Source organism: Electrophorus electricus, chromosome 23, assembly GCF_013358815.1.
Source record: "Electrophorus electricus isolate fEleEle1 chromosome 23, fEleEle1.pri, whole genome shotgun sequence".
In the NCBI taxonomy this organism is placed as follows: domain Eukaryota; kingdom Metazoa; phylum Chordata; class Actinopteri; order Gymnotiformes; family Gymnotidae; genus Electrophorus; species Electrophorus electricus.
In genome coordinates, this window is record NC_049557.1 from 8,400,074 (window position 1) to 8,418,005 (window position 17,932).

Here is a 17,932-nt window from a genome sequence, read left to right on the forward strand (position 1 = left end):
AGACACCATTCAACAAGTGTGAAAAAAGGAGCCTTTTTAGTTTGTGGTTTCATAGGGTTTCATTTTCAGTATGGCTATTTGCATGTTGCAGTCAATATATTTTATAATTACAAATTGGCATGGTTTGGTGTGTAAGCATGGTTGTTATGTAAACAACAATAACAACAACAAACATTTTGGCTCTTGCTTATTGCTCAACTGGCAATGCATACTTTCACCTGTGTAAAGTTTACTGTTAACTTACTGGACTTTTTGAAAGGATGTGATAGTCATTAGCCTCATAGTAATATAGAATTAGCTCCAGATTGTGTAACTGTTAAGTACCAGCTAGAACAGCTGTGTATGAATGTATCATGACTTCATCCCAACTTGGTCTGGTGTCATCCAGAAGGAACTTTCCAGGAACAGACACTGTATAGCCACGTTTACATACATTGTTAAGTATCAGATACAGACACAAGCAGAGTCTGTCGACAACTGAAAACTTTATTTGCAGAGTGCTGAAACAGAATCTAAGGCAAGACAAACATGCAGGTGCCTCGTAATGCTGCTGTGTTCACTTTAATGTAGATCTATAGCTGTGGAATATAAAGCACTCTGGAGTTTTAATTGGCATTGCTTCTCACAAAGGTGTGATATTTTTCACTTGTGGCTTTATAGCTGCCAGGTTTTATTAATGTGATCCCGGTCTGTGTAACCCTCTAAATATGCTGTAAATTGCGTGGAGCTGCTGACCAGGGGATGCAAGCCAAGAAGGCCCCCGGCCCACGGGACACACAGGCCTGGACTGCGCCAGATGCCAGCAAGCACCATCGCACTCACACTGTCCATCACTGGCATACCAGCTGCAGCAGATGCCAAGAGATTATTCTGTGCAAGAAGGTGAAGGCCCCTGGGGCATGGAGTGTGTGTGTGTGTGTGTGTGTGTGTGTGGGTCTGAAAGAAAAAAAACTGGGATGGCTTGCACTTCCAAGCACTTAGAAACCTGAATCTGCCGCCTTCACCAATGTTATGCATAAACAGCAGTTAAGTGAGCCGTTAAAAAGCAGTTTAAAAGTCTAGTGATGTATTGATTATAATTCCTGCAAGAGCATGACCTAAAGCCAAAGCGTCAACATGCAGTTTAATTGTCTTTTATACAAATAGAGCTACAGCTTTTCACTGCAATCATAATAAAACAAAGACCATTTTACATGAACTTTAAGGAACTTTAAGGCTCCTAGCTGTCTAAGTTGTTCATTACCACAAATATATTGTTATTCGCAAAGAAAAACAATTCTAATGCCATGAGTCTGCATGAATATAACTGTAGCCGAGACGAAAAGTGTGTAAACGTATTCTATTTACACCCGTGTGCTGGAGATGACTCACAGTTAACACAACCTGCACTCTACAGCCCTGGCTCATTTGAACCCTGTACAAGTTCACGGAACTCTGGAGGTGAGTTTATTGTGCATTTTTACTTCCCACCCTATGGATCATAAATCTGACAATAAAATTGTTATTTCAGTTTGCTACTACAGTCAGTCTGAATAGAAATATTCCCGTCAGCTTGCAGTGCAATGAGCACTAAATCTTAAAGGGACACTGTACCCCAGATATGCTAATGGAGCTATCAGGGAATGAAAACCAGTAAGCATGACTCAGCATTTTACGTGGAAACTCCTATGACAGGAGGATATTTCAGGTGAAGCGATTTTTAATCGAGGCTGCATTCCACACCCACTGGTCTCCAGAAAGTCCCATCACAGCCTCAGTGTGGCACTGGTCCACTGCAGCAGGGGGTCAGGACCTCTGCGGCTGGAACTGTCGCTCCCTGCTCAGGCTGCATGCTCAGGCTCCTCTCCCTCACCCACTCCTCTCCCACGAAGCCTTTCACGTCCTCGGCCGAGCCCCTCTCGCCGGCGTCTAGTGCCAGCAGCCTCCCAAACATCTCCATGCATGTTGGTGTGAACCTCCTCCACTGTGTGGGTGCGGTGGCGCCCGCCGGGTCCCGCCGCCAGGCAGCGAACTCCTCATAGAAGTCGTCGTCGTCAACGCAGCGCTCCCAAGGGAAAAAGCCCGTGAGGATGCAGAAAAGCAGCACGCCAAAGGCCCACGTGTCCAGGCTGGGCTGCACGCTGAGCGGGGGCGCCTTCGCCTCCTCCCCGCCCTCCTCCAGGGCCATGGCACACAGCTCCGGCGCCATGTAGGGCAGCGTGCCCGAGATGAAGCGCACCAGCGTGCCGCGTTTCTGCGTCAGGCCGAAGTCGGCCAGCTTGACGTGCCGGCAGTGGGTGTCCAGCAGCAGCACGTTCTCGGGCTTGATGTCGCGGTGCACCAGGCCCACGCGGTGGATGTACGCCAGGGCGCTGGCCAGCTGCACCGCGCAGCGCTTCACAGCACACTCTGGGATACCCACCTGTGCACAGGAGGCAGACGCTTCAATGATTCATCTAAATACTTGAAATACTCTGATCAAACAGTCTGCACTGTCAATTCAATGTTGCTGATTTTACTGTTGAGATAATTGAGCATCATGGGTGAGGGCGGGGCTTATCAAATTAGTTTTCTGAGAAGTTGGACCTAGTCTAACCAATTATTTAGGCTAACCTGTTGTTTTAACGCTATGTTAAGTGATATCTTAAAAGAGCTTAGTGATTCAGAGCAGCTCGCTCCTGGAACTCTAGCAGAGCGAGTTCCTCTGTGTCCCGACCACGGCCTAGAAACAGGACAGAAAACACACTCGGTACCACCAAGTGAACAATTTCAGGTTCTCACTTGACATGAACAACAACAACAAAAACACCCATCAAACTGAAGATTAGTGTAATCAAGTAAAATGTTTTTTGTATTCATTTTATTTTTGAAGGTTCTTAAATATTCTTTCCAGCAACATTTCACTGCGATTCTGCAATGATGGCTCATAAGGCTTTAATTGTCAGAGAAAAAAGGGCAGATTATAAATGACAAAACATGTGCTATGAATAACTTGATCTTTAGGAGTTTGTCACTCAGCAGAAGGGGCCACACTTTGGTTTCTCCTTGCCTGAGGTCTTTGCACACGATCACATCGTTGCAGGAGGACTTCGAATATGAGGATAGGCTTGGCACCTCTGTTGTGTTATTGCTCCTTAAATCTTTTATGTCTGGAGTTTAATGTTTCAGACAGCCTCACGGAGGCACTCGTAGTGCTGAAAGGAAGTGCGGCAGCTGCACGCTCCCGACGGGAGCTCTGACTCACACACCGACCCTCTGTGAGAGGTTCCCCCCCACTTCACACACTCATTCCCCAAACGTGTTTAGCCTGCTCTGTTGCATGCCTTCTGCCATCAAACCCGAACCATGACAGCTCTCACACCAGGGGTACAGGAGACAAAGTCAATGCCAAACATTCTCTCGTTATTATTAGGTATTACAGGTTTCCATTGTGCATCCAAGTGTGTAGTGTACTTGATATTTACAGATTTGGCATTTACCCCCAATGAAATCCACACGTGATAGTTATGATAACGTTAGGTAAGTTGTGCAGGAGGTCTTTTCCTATAGGCAATAGTGAAGTCATCAGCTGGTTCAACTCGAGCAGAGTTCACCTGAGCAGCATGTAACTCGATATGCCTGGTATTCTGTTCAGTAGGACTTCTGCGCATGCTCAGCGTGGAGACTGACCCGAGGCTGGATGATGGCGAACAGGTCACGGCCGACCACTAGTTCCTGGGCGAATCCATAGTGCTCGTTGGACTGGAAGGCGATGCCAAACAGGCCCACGATGCACGGGTGACAAGACAGCTGAAGAGAGGTGCAGTACTCCCGCAAGAAGCCCTTCAGCTTGGTGGATGCTTTGGGCAGGACCTTCAGAGCCATGGGCGTGCCTGTTACACAAATGCCGAGGCAAAGAAACACGAGACACAAGGATCCAGCATCTCCAGAGACACATAAAGAGCTGTATAGGACCGTGATTTATTTGAGCTCGTTTTTTTGCAGCTGCCTAATATGATATCATGGGAGTAGCATGATTTAGCTTTAAATGTCAGGAAAACGGAACACTGTAGACTTTGAACAGAAAATGAATATCGTTATAGGACACAGATAGAAATGTTCTACTGCTTCAAGATTTTGGGTACTGATACAACAGCCATTTCATCATTTCATCATCTATGACTTAGGCAGTGTGTGTGGCGAGTTGTCAGGAGTGAATTGTTACAGCTGTTTGAAGGATATGTGACGTTTTGGGCGGGTGGGGTACTGTCTACATTATGTACAATGTTTTTGTTTTTTATGTTGTTGCACATGAGGATCTGATCGCTTCCGTCTTCTTACTGCTTCTTATAGACCAATGGATTAAAAAACAAACAAACAAACAAACAAACAAACAAAACCCACGGAAAAACAGGAAGAAAAAGGTGATTTTTTTTTCTCACACATTTGATCACTTGCTGCGGTGCATGCGCTTACATACCGCGGCAGCGATGGGTGACCAGCAGCACGCGCCCGTATTTCCCGCGGCCGATCTCTTTAATGATGTTGAAATGATCTTTGATTTCCAGTTGACACAGACTCTGTGCGGTCAACTCCATCATCTCTTCGATCGGGCTGCTTCCCTCGGCCATCGAGTCCAGCTCAATCATCCCGCTAGCTGTCGCCACACACCGGGCAGAAAAGGCTTTCATTATTCAACGGCTCCTTCTTTTACGTTTCTAAAAACGGCCGCGTAAGCAAATGGCTTACAGCATGGTGCATTTTGAATCTACTGACGGGACAAAAAAATAACCTGACTGCGCCCGTCTGAGGTCAGATTTTGGATTGTTAAAAGTGTGTTTAAATGTGCATAGTGAACAGATGTTTTATTAACCACTCCAGAACTGAACTTTAAAAGAGAGAGGCTGCCTAACTTTTTCTAAGCAGACAGCTTGATATTTACTTATAGCTCAGAAGCAGTAAATAATAAATAATAAACATGCATTATACAGCTCAGTAAATCAATAAACAGCAGCAACTATTCCAGAACGACGCAACTGAGAATAAAAGTTTGTTTGGTCAGTTCAGTGCAGTTGAATTATTAACGTAGGCCCCTATATAGGCCTACGACATAGATTTTAAATGAACACTAGTTTTCCTACTTACAAGCTTAAGCTCCGTATTACGCTAGGCTATATAAAATATACCGAATTTATAGAAAATTAAAATCCAATAAACTATCCTAAATACCAATAAACTATCCTAAATAAAATATTAAAATAAGACCATAAAGAAATGTTTTTTTTCTATTATATTTACAACATTTTGTCAAGCGTTCATGAAATTAATTGATACTTCGCTTAAGAAAGCATTGTAACTCGTTCAGTAATCCCATGTGATTTCGTGGGATCTCCTTTAAGATACCCAATAATTGAAGCAGACGAACTCCGTGCACTTTTAACCTGTAACGTCAGCCCACCGCGCACAGACCTGTTCTAAGCGCGTCCTCTCCGGTGGAGAGCGAGGCGCCGGTAAACGGAGCCTCCGCTGCTGGACACTTATCACCTCACGGTGCACGCTCACAACTCGCTTTTTCACATCTCTGTCGTTCATTCTGCCCTCGATGCTTCAGCGGGTCAGTTCTTGCTCGCGTATTTGGTCCCAAATTCTCGTCGTTCTCTAACTCATTCTGCGGCTGCTGTAGCTATTTGCCGTACCGGCAGACGCATTTGAAATATCCTTACCATGTGACCTCTGCGTCTGTGCCAAAATGATTACCATTAGAAAAGTTAACTCGCTCTCAAACAACGTGCTTACAATACAACATAGTCTCCTCCGTATGTATGGTAAGAAAATATAACATACCCCATACACTGCTATATGGGAGGTTAGCACGGACATATTGTAAACATTGAAAGGAAATATTGTAGAAAAATTGTACTTAGTTATATATAGTACATCACCTCAACAAAATTTAATGTAAGTAGAAAAATAAGCTTGTAAGAGAAGGCAAATATACTCATGTCAGTACTAAAACAGTCCAGGGTATGTGGGCAAGTAAGATGTGTTGATGTCTATTACAACTCAATATCTGGTTATGGAGCAGAATAGATTGATTCATTCATTCATTCATTTTCTAAACCATTGAATACAGCTCATGGGAGCTGGGGCCAGAGAATGTCCCAGCAGCACAGGGCACAAGGTGGGACTCGACCCTGGACAGGGTGCCTGGACAGGGTGACCCTGGACAGGGTGTAGATATATAATAAATAAACATTTTAATTAGTTCTTGACTGACAGAATAGCCACTGACAGAATTGTGTAAATGTGTGTGTGTGTGTGTGTGTGTGTATGTATGTGTGTGTGTGTGTGTGTGTGTGTATATATATATATATATATATATATATATATATATATATATATATATATATATATATATATATATATATATATATATATATATAAAAAGGATTTTCTAGTAAATAATGCTTAGGGTCAATTGTATGGACTGAGATTAAACTGAAACTGAAAACAAACAAATGTTTAGAGAAAAAACCTTCATTGAGAGCCTGATATTTTTATCAGCTGACCCAGTCTGTGAAACCCTCAATAGAAAAATAATAATTAAAACAAACATTTTTTTTTAAATTTCAGGCAATATGTCTATTTCCTCTATCAAGATCCAAAAATGGTTTATAAAGTCCTGTTACACAAAACAAATTAACATTACATTAGTTAATGCTAAGAAACTCTCTCGCACACACGCACACATGCATGTGCAAATGCGCAAACACCTCCACACTACAAACATGCACAAGTTTGTCTAATTTGTCCCACCTTGGACTGTCCAACGCGTGTGTTCATTGCATGAGTACTAATGGTCTTCACATTCATGTCTCTAACTCCCTCCCCCTGTCTCTCTTTGTCCTTCGCTCACCTTCAGTGTAACTCTGCTGGAGAGATCAGGGAGTGGCTAATCGGACTGGCACAAACTCTAAAGCTGAATTTGAAGCTACAGTAGCTGATGGCGTTACCTCTTTTGCCTGTTGATTCTCTCTTTACAAAAGAACCCCATTAAGAGGTCTCAAGGGGTTGTTTTCTTTGTATGTGCATGACTTTGCATAAAAGGTTACAATTATAGGTAGAGTAGTTAATTTAGTGTAGAAGCATTTTTGTTGTGCTCATTTTTTAAAACTCATGCCAGGCTGTAAATAAATCAGATGCTTTGATAATAAAACGAAAAAAAAGTTATATGTGGCAGATGCAGGACTTAAAAAATCGTTTCAGTGGTTCAGTCGGAGCGAATGAAATGACTGGATGGTCCACCGGCCTGTCTTCCTCACGATCCGCAGATACGCGAGCGCTCCGTAGTCTCTGCTCGTGAACCGAGCGCTTCACGCGGCTGGACTCACGTTGCATAGCAACCTAGTTGCACGAGGTTGGCAGAGTAAGTGACACCAATGCCTAGAACAGCTTGCACTATTAAACAAAACCCAGAATAGAGAAAAGAAAATAGAAACAGAATAGAAAAGGCTACGCTTAAAAAGAGGGGGTAAAGCAAAGTAGTTAGATAAGCAAGCTATCCGGCACTACAGGTGTTTCGTCAAACATTACGGATGAAATTCACTGAACATTGTAAATAAGCATTCAGAACTGCCGTCGGCTGTGTAGTATCTCTAACCCTGTGGATGTGTTAGCCAGATTTACCTGTTCTCTAACTAACTAACTAACCCTACACCAGGTGTTTATCCTAGCTAACTAACCCTACACCAGGTGTTTATCCTAGCTAACTAACCCTACACCAGGTGTTTATCCTAGCTAACTAACCCTACACCAGGTGTTTATCCTAGCTAACTAACCCTACACCAGGTGTTTATCCTAGCTAACTAACCCTACACCAGGTGTTTATCCTAGCTAACTAACCCTACACCAGGTGTTTATCCTAGCTAACTAACCCTACACCAGGTGTTTATCCTAGCTAACTAACCCTACACCAGGTGTTTATCCTAGCCATCTTCGCTATGTACGTCTATTATAATAATATTCTGGTGATTTTGTTTAACGTGAATAAGACCTCATGGCCTCCACCTGTAGTCGCGCACTGTGCCTTCCTGGGTCCCGGGGAGAGCTTTGGAGTGAGGGTTGGAGCTATGGGGTGAGGTTTATTTGGATGGATATTTTCAAAAACTAGCTTACACTGGCTGGTTTTTACAAAATTACTTAACCACTCCACCACCTTCAAGGTTACTATCTAGGGAAATATTTCCATAGTTTTAAAAATCTTTGTCATTCCTATATCCCTAAATTCAACACAAATCATTTTTGTAGAATTTACTTGACATGATCTCTCTCTCTCTCTCTCTCTCTCTCTCTCTCTCTCTCTCTCTCTCTCTCTCTCTCTCTCTCTCTCTCTCTCTCTCGATCTATCTCTCTCTTTTTTATCTCTCTCCCTTTCTTTCAGGGCTCAGAAACAGCTTGTCTAAGCAAAATGTATACTAAACCACCGTGCTCCACATCTTCACATGCAGGGACAGCGAGATGTGTCCCTCAGGAATATGCAGGAATGGACTTACAGCTCAGTGTGGACAGATGACCAGGCAGGCAAGTGCAAGTGTAGGGTTATTTCCATAGTGGTACGCTGATGGCAGCACAGTCACATGCTCTGTTTTTGATAATCCTAAAATGTCCGGAACAGTGGTCAAAAGTAAAAACTAACAGATTTGTAACTGATTACATGAGAGACAGGGAGAAACAGAGAGTTGTGTTGTGGTCTCACTACTACAGCTGCAAGGACACAGCAACGCGGCACTGCAGTTGAGTGTTTTTCCTTAATTCAGACGATCATTTAATTATGCAGGCCTTCATTGGCTCAATCAAATATTTAGGAGCTGGGGGTGGGGTGGGGGGGTTTGCTGTGTGTAGTGCTACGAATCTCTCCCACTGGGCATGATGTGCACATGGTCCTGGAATGGTGGTTTCATGCTTGGATGTCATTTAGTTGGGCAGAAAAGAGGAGAAGCTAAATTTAGGAAGCTTAATGAGCAGGGCTTCTGAAGGATGGGACTTCTGAGCCATAGAGCGTGATAAAGGTGGAGACAGTTCTGTAAAGAGATCAGTTCAGAGCAGCATGCCATTCAGTCCCTGCATGTGTGTGTGTGTGTGGGGGGGGGGGGGGGGGGGGGTGTACTTAGCTCTTTGTGAACACCAAGTGGTTTCCTTTGGGCTGCTGAGGTTGTTAGGATTCAGTTTAGTATTAAGCATAGAATTATTCTATGTTAATATATAATGCCCCACAAAGACCGCATAACAAGCCTTGGTGTGTGTGTGCGTGTGTGCGTGCGTGCGTGCGTGTGTGTGTGTGTGTGTAGGTGTGTGTGTGTCTGTGTGCGTGCGTGTGCGTGTGTAGGTGTGTGTGTGTCTGCGTGCATGTGTGTGCGCATGCATGTGTGTGCGTGCGTGTGTGCGTGCGTGTGTGTGCGTGCGTGCGTGTGTAGGTGTGTGTGTGTGCGTGCGTGCGTGTGCATGAGTGTGTGTAGGTGTGTGTGTGTCTGTGTGCGTGTGCGTGCACGTGCGTGTCATCCTTTCTGCCTCATTATGCCTCTGACACCCCACCCTTGCCTCCACCGCTTCAGCCTGACCTGCTGTCACGCCGGAGACGGCTGGCGAGGGAGAGACTGACAGGCAGGCTTGCCTTAGCGCTGCCACTGTCCCTGCCTCGTGGGCCTATTCCCACAGCGCCGCTGCAACCAAAATAAGACGCTGTTCGGTAGTAGCCGCTATAAGTCAAATGGGGATCAGCACTGCTCCATACAGCAAAAAACAAAACCAAACAGTAGGGAATTAGCACCTACTGCGTTTGAGTCCAGCTGAACGGTAATAAGCTCTGTATGGGTTAATTCATAACTGTAGGTGTTAATTCATCACTCGGATTTTTGCTGGGTAGATTTTCCATGCTGATCACTCTCTCGATTCTGTCATGCCATCCAATCCTCAGAGTGTCGGACTAAGTGAGGGAGATAATTGCAGGACATTCCGGTGATGGCTCCATGGCTCAGCGTGGAGTGTGTTTGTGTGTGTGTGTGCGAGCGTGTGTGCATGCGTGTGTACGTGTGCGTGCGACGTGTGTGTGTGTGCATGCGCGTGTTCATACATGCGCCTGTGTTTGTGGGTGTGTGTGTGTGTGTGTCTGTGTTTGACAGTGAAATTAGGAAGCACGACTGGAGAATGTCAGCTATGCTGTAATAGGATGATGGGGAAGAATCCCCATAGGGATCAACATGACAAGAATATAGGAAATGTACACATGTAGCATACATGCAGGCCTGTATGTAACACACTCTCACACACCAAACACCCCCCCCACACACACACACACAGCATTACCCCTCATGAGGTGCCCCTCCTCCCCCAGTTGCTCGCTGTTAAGATACAGGGTATTTGGTCAACACAGTGTTGTCTTACAGAGTGTGCACCAGGAAGGTATTGAGTGTGCTTGATCAGGGAGACGGGCGCCATTCCAGTGGCTGCGTTCCCTCAGACCCAGTAGCTAACTTTTCTCCTGCCCTTCGTGGAAAACAGGTGCCTTCATGCAGCTGAGCTGAGAAGGCACTTCTGTCTTATTCCATCTGCCTGCACTCAACAGGAAGCGCCTTCTGCTGAGAGACATTGTTCTGCACTGGGGCCATTGATTTTACACTTTAATAATGTTCATTAATAATATATTCTAGAGTGCATTCATTATTTGAGTAAGCTTCTTATAAGCTTCTGGTTGAGTAAACTCAGTATCAGGTTTTCTAGTACATTAATCATTTCTACACTGGGTTTTAATGTATTTTATTTTTAATTTAAATATGTAGTTTTACAGCGTGTCAGTTCTTTACTAAGTTTTTACAGTACATGAATAATTTGTTCAATATGGTCAGTGTCTCAGTCCTTCTTCTCCATTCATTGAGATGGTTGAAGCATTTGGAGTGTGCTTGAGAAGAGGCCCGTTATGCTGGGAGATATGGGCTTAGGTGACTGCGCCATTAAGCATGCATGAGTGGGCGCAAGGCACTAATCAATAACAGACGTATTACAAAACAAGTTCTATTAAATAAGGATCAGAAGTACCTCAAGGGAACTTTTAAATGACTTACCCAGGTGATAAAGTTGCACGAAAATCCCACCGAAGTTAAAGGTTTACACTAAGGAAAAGGGGAAAAAAAAAAGAAAAAAAGAAAAAGTTTAGTGGCCAAAAGAAGATGTCGGAGTTCAGTTCACTTTTCAACACTTTCCTTCAAGCTTAGCATACTATTCACCCACAATGGGGTTTGATCAAACACTATGAGGGGCTTGATGTCACCGCTATCGGATCTGTGGGCCCAGGAGCCGCTCTGGGTATTTATAGCGAGGAGTGTGAGGATCCCGTCGCAGGCTTTCAGAGTACCAGGGGCCCTAAGAAATGGGATGCTGACGTGCAGAGAACAAAAGGATAGTGTAGCATTAAAGAGACGGATTTTATCCTCTCCCACAAGACCTCCATCCTCTCCGCCTGTTCGAGATGGCTGTGATGACACAGGGACATGCAGGCATTTGGTCTGAAATTAAAGATAGAACACGCCAATATCCAGTGACAGCTTCCCTCACTGTGGCTAAGTTGAGCTGTGAGAATTTTAAAAAGCATCTTGTGTAAATGAAAATCATGGATATGAGAGGAGTGAGTGTTTCGTTCTGCATTCTTGTTTTCGACATGAATTTAACCTTTAGCCTAAATACTGCTTTTTTTTTTTCTTTTTTTTTTTTTGACAGGTCCTTTACTGGTAACTCTTTTTCCAGTCTAGTCCAGTCAGTCCCCCAGCCAACCCGAATCAACCAGAAGGCTCTCACAAAGTTAGGAGGAAACATTTTTAATGTAACGTTAATGGAACCTCCTTACAATTTTAGATATGCTTGATCAAACGTTATAGACTATGTTTAAACTTTCTGATCACAGTGTTATTTGGACATCCTTCTTAACATTATAACTGGTCACTATGAATGTTCTCAGAACACTTGAACTGCAATGTTCTAGAAAATAAATTGTAGAATGTTCTGATAAGATAAAATATCTTCCATGAATGCTAAGCAAATTGGACACAGTAGATATTTGACCTGTAATTTATAGTCTGCCAAACTTTTTCCTAACCAGGAAAAAAATGTTTCAGGAACTTAACACAAAAATTGTGACTTGTAACATTTTGAGATTTTATATAATGCACTAAAAAGCATTACATAAATATTGAAAAACACAGCGAACGTTTACTGAGCATTAACAGTTATGCTCCCACAATCAAAAAGATACATTATGGGAACGATCTTGAAACAGACACTAAATCCAAGCAAAGCTTACTTAAGCATTCATTACATGCAGAAAATGTCAAATAGAGATGGCCTATCACACATGAAAGAGGGAATTCATAGATAGTGAATTTGTCTTTTTTGCGATGTTAGTTCTGGTGGAAGAGAGGGCCCATCTTATTTTAAAGGCTTTTAGCAAAAGAACAAAACTATTAAGATCTTCTATAGCACAGAAGGTCCAGAGGTCCTGTGTTGTACTGCAAGTGAGAGAGAGCATGAGAGAAAGTATGAAAGACTAAAAGAGCAAAAGTATGAACGTGTAAGAAACGATAGAAAACTACAATAAATCACCCCAGAATTTTCTGCGCAGAACCCCAACAACATGGTTGTATAGTGACACCTGCTGGTAGCACCAAGTATGGTCAAAACAGCTATCAGGCGGCGGCTTATTTATGCGTGAGACCACCACAGAACTAATGACCCTAGCATTTTAAACATTTCACATAATGTGTATGCACCAGTACAGAAGTGCTCACACTGAAGTTTGAAGGTTTTCTGTTTAACCTTTTTTATCTTTATCTAGACTGGCACTTGGAGAATCTTTAACCAGACTCAGGTAGTGTGTTTTGCTGTCATATAGGGAAGTAAGGTAAAGGACTCAAGGCAGAACAACGGTGACCAGCAGTGCTCTGTGTAGGGTTGTGTCCTTTTTCATTCACAGACTTCCTCAAACTGAGCAACAGTTTGTGACCACACCTCACAACGAGCTATTTTGAACCACTGTTCATGGGAATGTTTGATCATGAAATGTTAATTACTCACTTGTGGTTTACAAGTGTGGTTGACGGAGTTCATAGAAATATCTGAGATAGCGAATTGCACTTGTAATTGCACTCGTGTTGGTGTATGTGGAAGGACAGGAAGCACGTTATTTGTATTTCAGAATTTCCGCTTCCTTTCCAAAGGTACTTAGTGTACCCAGGTCTAACAATTTAGACAACCTAGAGACAAATGGAGAAATATCCTGTCCACTGTTTTAAGACCTGTTCTGTTGTCTTGTAAGGCTCAGTCATTAATAAAGGAAGTGTTAGTTAGAGTGGATAAACGGCATGTACTTAAATTGTCATTTCAATTGCACCAGACAGCCTTGCTAACCTTATGGCCTTAACCATCTGTTTAATGATTGTTGAATTTTAAAATTTTAATGGAAGTGTGTGAATATCATCATCATCATCATCATCATCATCATCATATATTTTATTCATGTGGTAACTTTCTGATACCGCAGGTTGTACAGTTCTTTGTTTAATTTCTAGCAACATTCTAGGTTCCATGAAGGACTGTTGTGTCTTCCGGTATCTCCACGCTTTCCCAAGGCAGAATTCATCCTGTCCTCCCTGTCAAGGACTGGGAAGGTGGGAATTTATATAACCCTAACCCTTAAGCAAGAATGAAGTTGTACTGAGATACAGTCAGAGAAGTTTGAAGCATGAATGCACATGTCATGTTAACGAGCAGTGCACGTGTGTCTGCCATCTTAGGTTTGGGGATGTTCTCCAGTTTAGATGCAATCGTAGGCAGTTTAGAGCTTCTGTGAGTAGAACCAGGCAGCTCAGAGGGCCCAGAGGTGGCAGGAGAACCTCTAACGCCTGAATACATGCCATTTAACTGACATGGATTTCCAAAGTGAGTGATGGTCCTCATGTGTTTCCAGCACATGAGGTTAATTTAGTTGTAGAAATTATATGAGCATCTGCTGCACGTATGTCTCCTCTCTCTCTCTCTCTCTCTCTCTCTCTCTCTCTCTCTCTCTCTCTCTCTCTCTCTCTCTCACTCTCTCTCTCTCTCTCTCACTCTCACTCTCACTCTCTTGCTCTCTCTCTCTCTTTCTCTCTCACTCACTCTCACTCTCTCTCTCTCGCTCTCTCTCTCTCTCTCTAACACAAACACACACACATATTAATAGACTTTTTGATAAACATACATATTCATTAACTATAAAAATTAGTCAAATGTAATTGTTTTTTCTGCCCCATGTGCACAAATGTGGCTCTTTCTGGTAGTTTCAGGACATACCACACTGGCCCCCCTTTCATACCGAGTACCCCTTTGGTGCATCATGTGATGCAAAACATTTTGAAAACAGGAAAGCCCGTCAGTGAAAGGAGTAGTCAATGTCGGGAAAGTGAAATTTGAGGGTATCTCTTCACAAGAAAGAAGAAGTTCTCGCACCCCTTACTGGAAAAGCCCTGCCTGCTTCCCCTGACACGACCACTTCCACAAACCTTGCAAACAATAGAGTTTCAGTGGCCTCTATACATAACGCACCATCTGAAACCGCCGGAAGGTCACCAGGGTTGCCTTGTTTGTAAACTCACTCAGCCATAGCAGGACCCTACAGCTGGAAGCTTCTTCTCAGAGTGCTGAACAGCATGGCACATTTACTGATTAGAGTGTTCAGTCCATCAGGTTTAGACTTTAGGCCAGATTAAATTAAAAAATTGAATAAAAGATTATTTTTGCTCTAGTAATGGCCAGCAGAGGGAGATATACAACAGCGTGTTAAATGCAAATGAAGACCATAGGCCGAAGAGCTTATAAAACAGTAACTTAGGTTATTAGGCAAGTATCAAACACCAGTGAGCAGCTTGTTTGTCATTACGTTACTGAAAGCTGCATCCAAAGGAGGGGTATTATTAGGCAACTTCACCACTAACTCATCACATGCTGTATTTGTACTACACTGAGAACTGAATGATAATACAAACAAACAAATAAATAGAAAATCATGTCCCTGAAAGGGGTGGGCAGTGGTCAAGGGCATCAGGCCCAGGCATGTCACTTTCTGAGCAAATCTGGTGTGCTGTCTTTACTGTCTTTTCCACAGGTCCCATTATGAAGACACTTATGAAGGTCCCATTATGAAAGCTTTTGTGTGGTCCTCTAGCTAGGGATGATTTCACAATGTTTCATACAGTTTCTGCTCTGTTTTATGACTCTAGAACCCAGAGACTGGTAGTTTATGTGGCATACCCACAGCCGTATGCACACGAGCATGTGCCCACAACCGTATGTACAATGAGCGCATGCATATGACCACATGCCCATGGCCAGATGTCCATGGCTGCATATCTATAGATGCATGAACAATACAACAGCCTGCTTGCCACTGGTATGCAGTCGCGTGCATGCGCTCATCTGAGTGCATGTGACTGCATACCAGTGGCAAGCACTGCATACCAGTGGCTCTGACAACAGATAAGGAGCCAGTATTCCTCATGCCCTGCCACACATTAAGATCTGAGAGCTGATATTGGGCACCACAATATTCAGGTTTGGTTCAGCAAGTGGTTGGGTTTTTATGATGTGATGCGTTTGTGAAGTAATGCGGATTTTTGATTTCTCTGTCGGCGTGCCCCCACAGTTCCTCATCCCTCTTTTCAAAGATAAAAATCAAAACCCGTCTCCAGACTTGAGTAAACGGTTCCCATGGTAACAGCTGAGCTTGGCTGGCAGCCTCAACCTGTGCTGCTGTTTATGGAAGAACATTGAAACAGGGCTAAATATACTCACACTGCGCTCTGGAGCACAGGGTATTGATACTGCCTCTTCACGTCAGTCCTCTCCACCCACTAACTTCCATGTTTAGACCGGGTTCTCTCTGAGGGCAAGTTAGGCCGACTGACCCTATCGGTGTGAATGGAAAAAGCAGTAGTAAACAGCACAACATGCCTCCTCTTTCTCTCGAAAGCATTCAGTATTCTGTCCCTGTCTGAAGGCCAATCGATCAGCTCCCTGAAGGACGCACACAGTCACACTCTCACCATCCAGGACTGTGACTTCTGCTGTACCCAGGTACTGAGAGAGACAGACAGAAAGAAAAGGTGTGTGTGAAAAGAAAAAGAAATATAGAGAGAGGAAGAGAAACATGTTAATGAATGATAATGCGGGCTGAGGAAGCATGACTCACAGTTTTGGTATTTGGTTTCTGTCTTTATCCTGAGAAAGGCTTCCTTTTTTTCCCCAGAAGCCTGACCAGCGTCATCCAAGTGTCAGCCTGCATGTTTTGAGCTTCTCCAAAAAAACACCCATAACTGATGCCTCCGCAAAGCCTTTTTATACACTAAAATCAATACTACAGCAAGTGACTCAGGGATTCTAAGGTTGGCAAAAAATGTGCTGCAGTATGCAACTGCACTGACAGAGGGAGCTTACGGGTGTGTGAGCACTCTGCCTCTCCGACTTTAGCACACAGGACAGGTCGTGTGAATCTGGCACCATCTTAAAGCTCTGAATTAGCCTTTCAGTGTGGCTTGACTGTGAGGCCGTTTGTTCTGTAGTGAAAAGAGCGGTGCTGAGAAGGAAGTGAGACTCCTTAAGGCATTCTGCATTTAATTACGTCATTTTCCTTAATGTGAGAAGTTTTGTTCGGTGCGTTCATTGTAGGGCTGTATTCACAGTAGGTGTGTGTATATATCAAAATGCGGATGCTTGGCACACCCACTTATTTCTATGCAAAAGTATTTTGTTTTCCATTAGTGGAGGTCCTCTGGAAATTCAACTATTTTGGCTTCAAGCAAATCACGTCGGGACCATTTATTTTTTTGTTGGTTTTTTTGTTTGGTTTTTTTTTGGAAGAAATGCTTTGTGAATTAGGAAAGTGGTGGAACTGGCTGTTAGGCTGCGCTTGTCCTGGCTGGGGATGACCTTCTGTATTTTCTGCAGAACTCAGCATAATAATTGTGAGGGCATTTACCATACCAGTGTAATATGCATATATAATACTGTGGCGTTCAAAAAAAATAAACAAACCAAAAAAAAAAAACCTGCATTAAAAGAATTCAATTGTGGATTTTTCTTTGAGCAGGCAACCCTGCCCTTTTCTGGATTTGACACTCGCTAATTCGCCCCACAGTTTCTTGGAACACATTTCATCATAATGTAAAGGTCCCTCAATTGTGTACTTGCATTCAGCAATACAATCACCTACAGGAGGGCCTTTGGCCTGTGATGGCCCTGTGAGCGGCTCTGCGCAGTCTCTCTGTGACCCCAACTTCATCCCGAGCCCGTGTTCCCTTTGGAAACCCTCATCAGCCATAATCACTTCTGATGGGTCTCTCCTCCTCAAAGCACTGCGAGTGAGAATCACTGTGGGATCTCATGTCTGTGGAGGCCATGGGAAGATGAGAGAGGAACAGAGTCCAAACATGCGCTCACCCCTCTCCTCCACTCCCCTCTGACCCCTCCTCCCGCATCCCATCACTGCCTCCCTGGGAGCCCCCCCCCCCCCCCCCCGCCTTTGCGTCCCTTCCAAGTGGCCGGAATCTCTGCTCCGGAATGCCACTGGCCCGGCAGTCTCCCGCCTCTGCCCATCCACCCATTAGGAATTCCACCAGGACATTGTGGGTGGGATTGGAAAGAGGTCAGAGCCAAGGAAACCAAATAGGAAGTTTTCACAAGACTTCAGCTTTTCTGCGAGCGCTTCTTTTTTAATGCGGTGAAAGGGGGCCCTGCCTGACCGTGGTGTATTCATTTCAGCAAACAAAGTCTACTTTCAAAGGGACCACAGAGACAGCAAACACTTGGTCATGGTTTTGACCACTGGACCACTGAGTTATGCGCGACTTTCTCCCAACTGCATCGAAACTGCTGTCTTCATTGTCAGCAGCTACTGTAG

The 17,932-nt window shown here is 43.9% G+C and overlaps 1 protein-coding gene across 4 annotated transcripts; it reads right to left on the reverse strand.

Annotated features, from left to right (window-relative positions):
* Nucleotides 1–477: 477 nt before the first annotated feature.
* On the reverse strand, nt 478–16,428 carry si:dkey-8e10.3 (serine/threonine-protein kinase SBK1). 4 transcript variants are annotated; one of them, XM_027031303.2, is made up of 7 exons: nt 16,226–16,428; nt 16,080–16,113; nt 15,829–15,942; nt 11,076–11,123; nt 4,439–4,615; nt 3,649–3,851; nt 478–2,401 (listed from the first exon to the last, which is right to left on the reverse strand). In XM_027031303.2, the coding sequence occupies exons 5-7, from the start codon at nt 4,605–4,607 to the stop codon at nt 1,754–1,756; spliced, it is 1,020 nt and encodes a 339-aa protein (XP_026887104.1). In that variant the 5' UTR covers nt 4,608–4,615; nt 11,076–11,123; nt 15,829–15,942; nt 16,080–16,113; nt 16,226–16,428; the 3' UTR covers nt 478–1,753. The 4 variants fall into 4 exon arrangements, with proteins under 4 accessions (XP_026887104.1, XP_026887103.1, XP_026887106.1 ...); XM_027031302.2 differs by having other exon boundaries at nt 16,064–16,113; XM_027031305.2 differs by lacking the exons at nt 11,076–11,123; nt 15,829–15,942; nt 16,080–16,113; nt 16,226–16,428 and adding an exon at nt 6,775–6,843.
* Between the last annotated feature and the right edge of the window lie 1,504 nt (nt 16,429–17,932).